General features: G+C 39.9%; 1 protein-coding gene across 2 annotated transcripts; it reads left to right on the top strand.

Annotated features, from left to right (window-relative positions):
- The first annotated feature begins 131 nt into the window (after positions 1-131).
- LOC145500391 (uncharacterized) lies at positions 132-9,017 on the top strand. Of its 2 annotated transcripts, XM_081479911.1 has the most exons (6): positions 132-419; positions 5,498-5,570; positions 6,172-6,725; positions 6,831-7,177; positions 7,529-7,727; positions 8,803-9,017. In XM_081479911.1, the coding sequence occupies exons 3-6, from the start codon at positions 6,410-6,412 to the stop codon at positions 8,937-8,939; spliced, it is 999 nt and encodes a 332-aa protein (XP_081336037.1). In that variant the 5' UTR covers positions 132-419; positions 5,498-5,570; positions 6,172-6,409; the 3' UTR covers positions 8,940-9,017. The 2 variants fall into 2 exon arrangements, with proteins under 2 accessions (XP_081336037.1, XP_081336036.1); XM_081479910.1 differs by lacking the exon at positions 5,498-5,570.
- The last annotated feature ends 4,394 nt before the right edge of the window (positions 9,018-13,411 follow it).

Here is a 13,411-nt window from a genome sequence, read left to right as displayed (position 1 = left end):
TTTCTTCAAAGTTGTCTGCGGAATCTTCGCTCCTGGCTAAGAAAGATACTGGTTGTAAGGCCCGTTTTTTTTACAAGAACTAGCCACAGAAGTGGAAGGACTTTCCTTACTTTCATCGTAGATATCTTGGCCTTCCACCATCTTTCAGATCTTTTGATTGGTTAGCGCATGTCACTTTGCTAGATTTACCACTGATCTTTGCATGGTTGCACAACATACGGGATTTTATGTGTTGCCTTATTTGGTCAGGTTTCTGGTTTAGGCGGGAACTTTGGGTCATTGCTCGAGCACTCAAAGTTGTTCAAGACTGTTTGCAAGAACAATACGTGTATTTTATGCTTGAGTTATTGTGTAGAATATGAGTGCTACAGGGAAAGACAAAAGGAAAACAGCCCCATCACTTAAGTATGGCGAAGCAAGTAAGTTATTTCGTTATATAATTGTGTTCTATACAAAACCAAGTAGTTTTCAAATCCCCTAACACCATGCAGCCAGAACGTTTATGAAGTACTTTAGCCTACAAATTAGTTTGCTCTGTTGTATTAAAATTCCATGTAAGATCAGTAAATAAGAAAGCCAAATTTTCAGCATTTGATTGTGGGGAACTACCACCATATGCTGAAAGATGAAAGAGGACTGGCTGTGACTGTTTTTCTACTGTTCAAACATAAGCTTATGTAACTGCATGCTTCCACTGTGATATAGCATTGTAAACTATTTGAAACTTTTTGTACTAAGATATGGATATCCATTTGAAGGATATTTTCTGGTCCAGTTCATCGAGGATAATATAAAGACTGTAGTGAAGGAAAACCAGGTAACAAAGGTGTTACAATATATGCCGCTTCTGATGGATTTGAAATCGATGCCATCTGTTTAACTTGCGATGTGCGTGATACTGATCTGCAGACTGACGCGAAGTGGTTTTGTTTATTGCATGTTTTGCATACTTTTCCAAAGGCAGGACAACTTTCAAGCTTGTGTTTCTGTTTGCTTCCACAGTTAAAGCACTGATAATTCTTTTGTTTGGCCACGTCATCTTATCGTTTCGTGTCGTTTCTGGTTTTCTTCTTGCCATTAGGTGGTAGGCGTGGCTTGCTTCTGTTTGTGACGATCCTTATCGTTGCGATTCTTGACAACGCAAACTTCCTCTGTGGCTTTCCTTTCATCTGGCTTCATAGCTTCCAACTGCTGGTTTGCAGCTTCGTTTGAACAGCAGATATTGAGCGCCTTGTTTAGATATAAGCTTTCCTCTTTCAAGAGTCGTAATTTGGTGGAGTGATCCTTGAGGCCGATCTCTAATTAACTCTTCTGTCAGTGTTCCAAACTGACAAGTAGAAGCCGCCTTTCGCAATCAGTTCACGAAGCTATCTATGGTTTCTTCGGGCGACTGGGTGCACATGTTAAACTGATACCGCTCGTAAACCACATTTCTCTTAGGCTTAAAGTATGCCTCTAAGGCTTGAATACACGCTTCGGTGTTACCTTGTTCAGCGTCAAGTCACAGAGCGGAATGTGGCAAGTCGTATCTTCTGCTCCTGTTGGTCAAGGCCAGTGGCGACTTCATAGTCTGTCCATTGCTACCTAAAGAATTCTCAGTTGTTCACTGGATCACCCTTGACATTCATCGGGGCAGGTACTGGGAAATTCAATGTGAACATGAGAGCACGTGTGGTGGTGCCGGACATTGCAGGCGGATCAGGCATTTCGGCGAACGGCCTTCTTGTGACTTGTGTAGTGGTACTACAACTTTCGTGCCTAAGGAGGTGGTTAGCTAGAGCTTGTCGTACTTTACTCTTCTGACACCACGTAAAGAGAGGGACGCACACACTTCTGAGTGTAGGTTGAAATGCGTTTTACTCTAATCACGAGACCCTAGATATATCGGTATCTCACAATCATTTAAGTGTCAATCAAATCCATCGGAAGCGGCGTATATTGTAACATCTTGATTTCAGACTCGTCGGAAGCAGAAACGTCGGAAACAGAATCTGATGAATTTTTCTTCAAAGTCGAAGAAGTTTCATCAGTGCAAGCCAAAGGGAAACAGCTTTTTGCTGCGCTCGAATTTACAGACGTGACTGATCGTTTCAAGACGACCTTGGAATGTCAGCTTGACACAGGAGCAACATGCAATGTGCTATCTCATCATGATCTGTCAGCCATCAATCAAGATGGCAATCCAGCTCTGCAAACAAGCAAAGTGAGGCTCTGATTGTTTAATGGTTCCATGATGAAACCACTCGGCGAAGTGACACTCAAAGTTCGCCACGAATACAAACAACAGTACACGCTCAAGTTTCAAGTTGTAGAAGGAGAAAGCAAGCCGCTATTGTCCGCAGAAACCTGTGAAACCCTGGGTTTGTTGAAGATAAACTGTGACCCGGTGGCACAAGTCAACACTATTCAAGAAAACAAGCCCAAGCTCACCAAAGAAAAGATTCTCAATGACTTCAAAGACGTTTTTGAAGGCCTCGGTCACATTGGAAAAACAAGCTTCACAGTTGACCCAGGCGTCATGCCAGTGCATCATGCACCCAGACGAATTGCAGTCACGCTACACAAAGAGGTGAAAGCAAAACTAGAAGAACTAGAGAAGAAAAACATCCTAGTGAAAGAAACAGAACTGACCGATTGGATTAGCAGCATGGTTGTTGTTGTTAAGTCTAGAAAGATCAGAATCTGTCTAGATCCCAAAGATCTCAACAAAGCTGTAAAACGCCCGAAATACCAAATGCCCTCTTTGGAGGAAGTACTCCCAAAGCTAAGCAAGGCCAAGGTTTTCACCACCCTAGATACCAAAGATGGGTTCTATCAGATAAGCTTAGACGAGAAAAGCAGCAAGCTTACCACCTTTTGGACACCCTTCGGCTGGTACAGATACCTCCGCATGCCCTTTGGCGTTAATGCAGCACCGGAAGAGTTTGAATGCAAGGTACATGAACACCTAAATGACTTGCAGGGTGTGGAAGTCTTACGAGATGACATTCTAGTGATAGGCTCCAGTGATACTTTGGATGAAGCTACCTTAGAGCATAACGAGAATTTGCTGAAACTACTGAAACGTGTGCATGATGTCAACCTAAAGTTTAACAGCAAGAAGCTGAACCTCAGAAAACCCGAAGTCAAGTACATGGGACATGTCCTCTCCAGTGAAGGCCTCAAACCTGACCCAAACAAAGTGACCGCTGTAAGTGAGATGCCCAAACCTACCAGCAAACAACAAGCACTCAGTCTCCTTGGATTCGTCAATTACCTGGCCAAGTTCCTCCCACGGTTGTCAGAGATTGCTCAGCCAATACGTCAACTGACCGTCAAAGATGCAAAGTTTATCGGGACAAAACAGCACGATGACTCCTTTGAAGAGATCAAGAAACTGGTTACAAGACACCCCATGCTGAAATACTATGATATGAATTCAGAAGTAACCATACAATGTGATGCTAGCGAGAAGGGTCTTGGAGCCACCCTGTTGCAGAATGGCCAACCAGTTGCATCTGCATCCAGAACTCTCTCACAAGTGGAACAGCAGTACACCCAGATTGAGAAGAAATGCCTAGCCATCATCTTTGCCTGCTCAAAGTTCAGTCAGTACATCACACGAAGAGAGAAGATCACTGTTGAGTCTGATCATAAGCCACTGCAATCCATCTTTAAGAAGTCTCTGCTAGCAGCCCCAAGCAGACTACAGAGAATGTTGTTATGACTTCAACGGTACAACCTCGACGTGCAGTACAAGCCAGGTTCCCAAATGTATGTCGCAGACCACCTGTCAAGAGCCTACCTCAAAGATCAAGGCGACCAGTCTCATGATGAATTCCAGATGTTTGCTCTAGAACTGGAACAAATCAACCCATTAGACACAGTCAAGATTACCAGCGAAAGACTAGCCCAGGTACAGAAAGCCACTGAACAAGATCCTGTAATGCAGACCCTCAAGAGCACCATACTGGTGGGATGGCCTGACACAAGGGAACAAGTTCCTTTTTCCATCAGGGACTACTGGAACTTTCGCGAAGATCTTACATTGCACAATGGGATACTCTTTAAGAGTCAACATGTTATCATTCCTCGTGCACTAAGACCTGAGGTGATATCACGATTACACTCCAGCCATCTTGGAATAGAAGCTTGCTTGACAAAGGCGAGAGATCGTGTCTTACTGGCCAGCCATGAACAGTGATATCAAAGAGGCTGTTACTAAGTGCCAAGTGTGTGCTGAATTTCAAGCCAGCAACCCCCAACAGCCACTGCAGACTCACAAGATTCCTGACAGGCCATGGAGTAGACTGGCAGCAGACTTATTCACTCTTAAGTCCAAAGACTACATCGTCCTAGTGGACTATTACTCCGACTCCGAAGTCAGCCCTCTCGGGGAGACAACATCTGCAGCCATTATCAAGTTCATGAGAGTGCAATTCAGCTGGCACTGCATTCCAGATGTTTTGGTCACAGATGATGGACCGCAGTGCGCCGGTAAAGAATTTGCAGAGTTCGCGAAACAGTGGGAGTTTCTACATGTCACTTCGTCACCTTATCATCCCAAGTCCAATGGCAAAGCAGAGTCAGCTGTAAAAGTTGTCAAAGGACTCTTCAAGAAAGCCCTGAAAGACAAGAAAGACCCCTGGTTAAGTTTGCTGGATTACAGAAATACCCCCACAGCTGGTATACATTCAAGTCCAGTGCAAAGGCTCATGTCAAGAAGAACGAAGACGTTGGTCCCCATAGCAACCAACCTGCTATATCCTGAAGTTACTGAAGGAGTAGCAGAAAAGATACACCAGAAACGCCAGAAGGCCAAGAGCTACCACGACAAGAATGCCAAAGAACTCCCAGACCTCGACATTGGCCAAGAAGTGCGTATTGCGCCTACTCACAGAGGCAAGACATGGGAGGCAGGGACTTGTCTGCAGAAACTCTCAGACAGGTCTTACCTAGTAGAAACAAGTGGAGGGGAAGTGCTACGCCGCAATAGACAGGCAATCAAACCATCTCAGTCTGAGCACGTAGCAGAGCAAGACAGCCCTAAAACTGAAAGTGCAGTACCACAAACTTCCACGTTGTCAGCAAGCACAGACCTTGCAGCCAGCACAATTGCACCAGCAGCAAGAACAAGCTCCAGGACCATTAAGAAACCTGTACAGTTTCAGGATTACATGTGCTAAAGACACTCTAAAGTTCGCAAACTAGTCTTACAAACGTGAACACTCAATTCAAGGACTTTAGAGTTCGCATACTAGGCTCAGAACAGTGACTTTGATTTTTTTATATATATATATAATTTTTTACCGTTTTATATCGATTGCTATACCACAGTGGAAAATTAAGTTCTAATTAAGCTCGTTATAAAAGGGGAGATGTTACAATATACGCTGCTGATGGACTTGATTCACACTTAAATGATTGTGAGATACCGATATATCTAGGGTCTCGTGATTAGAGTAAAACGCATTTCAACCTACACTCAGAAGTGTGTGCGTCCCTCTCTTTACAAAAGGAAGACAGTGGTGCAACTAAAGCTATGTACAGTGACAAGCAGTACTACCCCTGTGTAATACTTAGTGAGAGTGGTAAGTTTTTTTTCATTTTGTGCCTAAAGTTTTGTCAATACAAGGAGAAACATATGTTGGGAAGTAATGGTCCACCTCAACATTAAGTAACTGTTTTGTGCAGTCTGTAGAAAAGTAAATTTTCAGACCTCACTGCTTTTGTTGTCATAATCAAGTTGTTCCAATGCTAACTATAGTTTGCATTTAAATGAGAAAAGCAGAGAGGTTTGTATCAAGGCAAGGTCACCTCCAACCTTGCTTGCATTCATAGGCCGGGAAACTGGGCACACAACTGTAAAATGGCCTATTCATCAAAATTAATCTGCAAATGTATGACAGCAAATAAAAAAACTCACAATAATTAACGATTAAAATGGTCTATTTACAGTAATGCCAAAATTTCAGTTAGCAAACTTGATATAATGACTTGATTTAACCTGACTTGTATTTACCGGTAGGCATCTCTTTAAACACAAAATAATAATAATAATAATAATGATGATAATAATAATAACAATATTTATTACTTATATTGCACTTTTTCTATAAAAGTAATCAAAATGGAAAATTAATAGTGACCAATTATGTACTGAGCCTGTGGTCTCTTTCCTTTTTGGAATAGAAGAAAAAGAGCAGCTGATTAAAACCAAAAATGCAATGGATAGGAGTTCAAAAAAAAGGGGGGGGGGCATCATCAGTATCACTCCAAAAAGACAAGAGCAGTAAGTAGACAAGGAAAAAGAAGGAAAAAACCCCTGTGACAACCAAAGGTAAAACCAAAGAACAAAAACAAGCAGACAATAGGGAAAGAGAGGAGAGAGAGAAAAAAAAAGAAAAGCTGCAGAAGAAGAAAGCAGTTGATGGAAAGGGACTTCAATCTTCTGGGTCAGTTATCACAACTGAACAAGTCAGTTGTCATACTTGATGAGCAAGGGAGAGAATTGGAGGAGAAAGAAAAGGAGCTGCAGAGGAAAAAGCTTGAACCAGAGAGAAGGGAGAAAGAAATTCAGAACAGGGAAGAAGTGGCCAATAAGGAGAAGCAGCAAAACAAGAGAGTCAAAAGTAGAACAACTGATGATTTACTCTTTGACAAATTGAGAAGAATGGCAGCAGGAACCTCAAACAGGAGTGATGATGAAGATGGCGAGGACTATGCGGAGGAAGATTTTAGTAATAGTAAGTTAAGACTTTTCTGTATACTTTAGCAGAACTGGTGCAACAAAAAACAAAAATGTGTTTTCACATGTTGATAAAATTAGTTTTTGTGTTCCTTTTTCTCAGACCTTGATGATAGTGGTGTAGACTTGACAAGTGATATTGATGTCGAAGAAGCAGCCACCTATGTTAGACCAATGCCTCACACATTTGACAGACCAACTGTTGGGATGAAAAGGCCAAGGACAAAACCTCTGCATAGTTCAACATCGAACAAGTGCCCTAGATTACAGAGTGAGCCAGACTGTGCCAGATGCCACCATCTTCTGGCAGAGAAAAAAGAATTCAAACAATCTAATGCCTTACTCACAGAGCAACTCAATCTGTGCAGGTTGGAAGGAGCAAATGCAATTCAACAGGGTGAAGCTCCAAGGCCAGGAAAAGTTTCCAGGGCAATTGCCGAGAATCATCAGGTAAGAATAATTTTTTTAATATTGAGTAGTGTAATTTGTATTAAGTAGTGTAATTTTAAGAATGAGTCGGAGATACCAACACTTTGTGTGCTACTCAAAAATCTGAGTTTAAATAAAGATATGATTGATTTGATTGATTGATTGATTGATATTATGCTTACATATGGTGTAGATGGTCTACTCAAAGAACTCCAGTCAAATCGTGCCATTCTTTTTTTTTGTGGCAGGAAATTTCTAGCTAATTGTTTATCACATTTTGAATAGAAGGTAATATGGTGATGGCTGAGTGGGTGAGAGAGTTTTTAATATTGCTGTCTTTCTAAAAATTACCAAACATTTCAATGTTTGCAGATGATAGAATTGTTCCCTGGAAAACGGGTCTACGTCTATGAGAGCCACATCACAAAGGCGTTTTCCAAAAAAACAGCCACGGCAACTGCCTGCTTTTTGCTCAGCTGTTTCTATCAGGATGGTGAACTTATTGGAAAAAGTCTAACTGGAAAGAATGGGAAAGGATGCATTGATGCAGACATCCTGGACAGTATTATGAGTAAGGGTTATTAAACACTTACATGTATATTCAACATTATAATCCATCAACTATTTTTGCACACACGCAATTGGTCTAAACGCATCATGTGACTAAATATTGCCCAGTTAAAACTGGAGAATATCCAAGTGTTATTCCCTAATTTTGAAAATGCATGTGTTCCGAAAAATTTTTGAAGGATAATGCACACAACAGCCTCCGTTTGGTGTGAAAATATGGTCGGATATTGATTTGTCCTTGGACATTATCTGTTCCTCAAAGCTCACAGTTTTCCTCGAGCTACGCTCGGAAAACTGTTCACTTCTCGGAACAGACAATGTCAGCGGACAAAAATCCGAGCATATTTCCACGCCATATGGAGGCTATTGTTTATTTATTACTCTGCAGGAACATATATATGTTACTGAACTAATATGAGGTCCATACTAAAGGAATATTGGTCCAGTTCTCTTTTTCTTGCAGGTTTATGGACCTCGCCTGTGGCTGGGTTCATAGACTTGCAAAAAAAAGAACAAGACCAATATTCTCCAATACCGGTATATGGACCATGCAAACAAGCTAGTTCAATAAAGAATTTATTACAATGACTCTTTCAATCTCCTGCCAAATTAATACATCTACGCCATCCATTTTTGGTAAATGTGCTTGTGAAGGGTAAGCTTATTTAGGTTTCTCATGCTGCTTTTGTGAACATTTAACCGAAATTGTCCTCCAAACATGAAGGTAAAAAGATTTGTACTTACCAAAAAACTGTTTATTTTGTGCAATGAACTGATAAAGCAATTTGCAGAAATTAATTCGTGAGCGGTCCATCTGCGGTTTGTTTTCCAAAATTTGCATCGCTGAGGGAACCAATCAGAATTATCCTTTTCATCACGGACCAGTTCAGCCATATAACAAGAACTTTTAACAGCGTCTAGTAGCTCAGTTGTTGTTAAGTCCCTCTACATGTTAATAATTAGTTATGTACTTTTTACAAAAAAAAGTCCCAGTTATATGCTCACCCACTTATAAGCCTACATGTATAGAGGTGGAAATGATTTTAAAAACTTAAACATGTCTCTTTGATTTCTAGGCTACACAAGGAAAAAATTTCCAGAGAGTTCTGACAGCATCATCAAGATCAGTTTAAGAAATAAAATTATGTGCCTGGAAGCCAAGTCCAAGAGAAAAACAGCTGTGAAGACAGCTTGTAACTTTTTTATATTTTAACTTCTTTGTTTACAAATTTTTGTAATTTTCTACATTTTATACACTTTACTTGGCATTCACCTAATAAATACAGATTTTTACTACTGTAGGCATCTGAGTAAGACTGTATTCATTCATATGCAAGAAGTATATTTAAAGTATACTTGAAGTTTACTTAATGTGAAGCATATTTGAAGTGTACTGCTTTTGAAGTATACTTCAAGTATACTTTTTATGTGACCAAAAGTACTGTACTTTAAGTATACTTCTGTAAGTATACTTAAAGTATACTTTAAGTACAAATGAAGTATACTTTTTTGTGTCTTTGACGGCCATTTGAAGTATGCTTCAAATATACTGAATTCCTGCAAGGGCTGTTACAGGACAACAACTTGATGATATGGCTGTGTACTGTAGGTCAGTGGAAGACGAGAATATTTTTCCGGAGTATTTTAATTATGTGTTGGAGAATCTGAATTTGCACCATCCAACACACTGGGGGGAAACATTAGCACTGTTCCAACTTCTGATGCAAGTGGCACAATAGCTATAACAGTAATTCAGAAGAAATTTTGAAACAACTCAATATTACAATGGGAAAGTGGCTGGGTGCAATTAATTCTATTTCTTTCATGGAATAAATGGAATGCAATCTTTAGTTTCTAAGTTGGAATGAGATTTGCCAGAGGTATCTAAAAAACTAAGGTCTAAGACCTAAGACCCCATACGAATCTCAAAAACTAAGACCTAAGACCTTAAATCTCAAAAAGCTCTTAGTTCTTGGGATTTGAAGGAGAGTCTTGGGTTTTAGATTTTGAGATTCAGAAGGGGTCTTCGGTCTCAGATTTTGAGACACGATTTGCCAAATTGGTTCCAAACAAAAATTTAACATGTTCTTAATTTCAAATGATGGTTTAATTTGCCTTTGCTAGCCGTAAGTAAGTAACAGTAAGTTCTGCTTATCAACATGAAGAAATGAGAAACAATACACCAAAATCTATATTTCACTTGAACATGAACCTTACATGTAACTACATGTATCAGGACCTCAGTTTTCAAAAAAGAGGAGAAAATGGTTTCAAAACTACTATCACTACTACTATGACATCAGGAATAGTTTACTCGATTTTAAACCTTACATTGTAACTAAATACACATGAAGTCTTGGCAGCTACAGCTGCAAAAGAGACTAAGGAACTTGAGGCACTTCATACATATCCATAGCCCCTTGTGTTTAGAAATGCAAATGTCACATCTTTTTTGAACTCATCATATGGTTGATGGACCACTGGTAGCATCAACTCACATGCATATGCCATGACAAAAAAAAATATATCACTAAAAGTTATTCCAACTGCCGTCTCTTCAACATCCTTGTAACATCCAGTGATTAATGTGAAGGGATCTTCTTCTTTCCTCTTCTGCGCCTTCTGCGAGCCACTAGATCGAAAATGGGTAGACCTCTTGCAGCATAGCTTTTGAATCTCGAGCATTTTGTTGCGCCTTTATCCATTTCATTCCCACCAACAATGTCGTTTTCTACCTTTTGTCCACAAGCATGACAAAATTTAGAGCAGTGTTTTAAAACAGCTCCACAGTTAGCGCAAAACATTTTGCAAAAGCAAAAATGGTGACGAAAAATAGCGGGAGTTTGTAAGGCGCATAACGTATCAGCGGTTGAGTAAGAATGGGTTTATGTGTTGTATAGCAGCCCATCAATTCTCTCTCAATTTTGTGTTGCATTTCGATAATCTTGTGTTGTGTTTCAATAATTTTGTGTTGTTTTGATAATTTTTTGTTGTGTTTCACAAATATTGACTTGTGTTTCAGTAATTTTGTGTTGTGTTTCACAAATATTGACTTGTGTTTCAAAAATATTGTGTTGTGTTTCAAGAACTGTTTGTTGTGTTTGCAGATCTGGGCCACCGTACTTGGTATCAGGTCGTTTCGCCCGATGACCCATTCGCCCCAAGACGTTTCGCCCGATTTCTGAGTCGATTCGCCCGAAGAAAAAGTCGATTCGCCCGGACCAAGAGTCGATTCACCCGGACTAAGAGTCGATTCGCCCAGACTAATAAAATCCAGGTTAATCAAGTATGTTTTGTTGGCTTAACTTAATCAAACATATAGCATTTAATGTTTCCTAATCTTTGGCGCTGCCAGTAAATTGTTAAGTTCAATTTAGCGTTTATTGTAAACAAACGCTGCCCATGGATACATCTATTTTTCACGCCAGACACTTCGACTTATCACGCGTTTCTTGCAAACAAACTCTGTCCATAGATACGTTGTTCGTATTCCCTTTTGTTGTTTGTAGTATATTTAACCGTCTTATTTTGGATATGTTTACCAGAACTTTTCACGATCACATTCTACCGTATTGCGTTATCGATTGCGATATGCAAATGTCTACTAAAAATGCAAGAAACCACGCTATGATTTAAGTAACACCATATTTTATTGGATATGATTTTAAAATCCTATTTACATGATAGTATCCTAACCTATATGAACCTATATGAACCCTATTGACAATGAAATATATACAGCAAATAAATATTTACGTCAAACCTACAGCAAAAAGAAATCTACGTATTCAAGTGAAGCGAACAACTAACAACTGCAAGCACGATTTGTAGGAACAGATATTTCCATTTGGAACCCTATCCGAGCTTATACACCAACATCTTATTAAGATATTATCCTAACCTATACACTAACCTACATCAAAAAGAAATCTACGTATTCAAGTGAAGCGAACAACTAACAATTTCAAGCTCGATTTGTAGGACCTTATACACCAACATCTTTTTAAGAAAGATTCTAACCTAAGTTGACCGAACTGGTCCATAAAGTTGACTGCAGGCTCTAAGCAACTGCTCTGCTGTTTTATCTTTGGACGTATATTGGTCCCAGAGTTCAAATATCTTGCCTTGAAGGCGGCGGTAGGTTTGCCTTTGAATTCGCATCAATTTTCCATCAGACACAAACCTAATCTGCAAGGCGCACAACTTCGCTTCTTTGTGCAAGTGCTATACTAGGATGTAAAACGGGATGTGTACCTTGCCCCCGGCGTGTCGATTGTTGCTAGTCCCAGCTCTTGAACCTAAAAATAAAATAAATTCTTACAGTTAATAGTCTCACACAATATTCGGGTATTCTTGAGCTTAGTTTCGAGATTTCATAGTCTATTGTCGTAACATTGCCAACGGTACATTGCCAGTAAGTAGTCACCTTTCCCCTTTCTTTAACATTGTAGGCGTACCCGAGGCTATCAACTAATTTTTCTCGCCGTCTCTTGGTTCCATCTGCTACAATTTCGTAAGTTACGTGAACAGGACCCTCAACCATTGGAGACAGAACACTGGGGTCTTGAAGAGACGACTCTTCGACTGGATCAGGCAGCGGGACGTGAGAATTGTGTAGCGGGAAAAGACGAAGGCAACAAAACGTTGTTTAATTGTACTGTAACTGAAACAAAGGCAAACTGTGAACTCTCTGACTAAAAGTAATAGTTTTTACGAAAACCTAATGATCAAGTCTCTTGAACTAAACTTAAAGTAAACTCAACAGTAGAATTATTTAAAAATGGCGAACCGTTATTATACACAAGAGAAAGAACGCATTTAAACAGCAAAATTTCATTTGAAAAAGTCGGTAACTTAAACTGCTCTAAATAAGTAGCGATAAAAGTGTAATCAGACAAAACCATAAAAAAAATTAACCTGAAGTCGTTCCATTTTCGGAGGCGTCTTCTGACGTTTGGTCGGCAATATGTGGGTCCACGTCCATTACAAATTCTTCCATAGGCTCACCTTAGATAGAAGAACAAGAAGATAAAATGAGAACAAAACCGAAAAAAGGACATCCCCCGAGAACCAAAACAAACAAACAGAAGCAATACACTAAAGACTTTGCACTGAGGTGAAATCATATCAACTTCTCATGCCGATCCAGTGTTTACATGAGAATGTGCTGCACGCGCTAAATGCAACAATGCTCTTTCGTATCCCAACTAAGACGATTCAGCTTATGTATACTACAGACGCCAAAAAGGGAAAACAAATAACGGATGTATCTATGGAAAGAGTTTGTTTGCAAGAAACGAAGTGTCTATTGGCGGCATGATAAATAGATGTATCCATGGGCAGCGTTCGTTTACAATAAACGCGTGACAAATTGAACTCAACAGTTAACTGGCATCGCCAAAGATTAGGAAATGTTAAATGCTTTATGTTTGATAAGTTAAGCCAACAAAACATAAGGATTATCCAGGATTTTATTAGTCCGGGCGAATCGACTCTTGGTCCGGGCGAATCAACTTTTTTTTCGGGCGAATCGACTCTGAGATCGGCCGAAACGTCTTCGGGCGAATGGGCCATCGGGCGAAGCGACCGCAATTCCAATTGACCACAATAAGAAAGGAGAAAAAAAATAGACAACACAAAACTTTAGTATGGCCCAAAAAGGCATGGTTTAACAACACTATAGGG

This window comes from Orbicella franksi, chromosome 10 (assembly GCF_964199315.1).
Source record: "Orbicella franksi chromosome 10, jaOrbFran1.1, whole genome shotgun sequence".
NCBI classification, from domain to species: domain Eukaryota; kingdom Metazoa; phylum Cnidaria; class Anthozoa; order Scleractinia; family Merulinidae; genus Orbicella; species Orbicella franksi.
The sequence above is the reverse complement of the archived record's forward strand: the minus strand, read 5'-3'. Positions and strand labels throughout refer to the sequence as shown.

Bases quoted from the DNA above. Each gene is read 5' to 3' on its own strand.
- LOC145500391 (XM_081479910.1), top strand. From the start codon at position 6,410: ATGGAAAGGGACTTCAATCTTCTGGGTCAGTTATCACAACTGAACAAG. The intron at 7,178-7,528 runs GTAAGAATAATT...CAATGTTTGCAG, and splicing joins CAATTGCCGAGAATCATCAG to ATGATAGAATTGTTCCCTGG. The intron at 7,728-8,802 runs GTAAGGGTTATT...TTTGATTTCTAG, and splicing joins CATCCTGGACAGTATTATGA to GCTACACAAGGAAAAAATTT.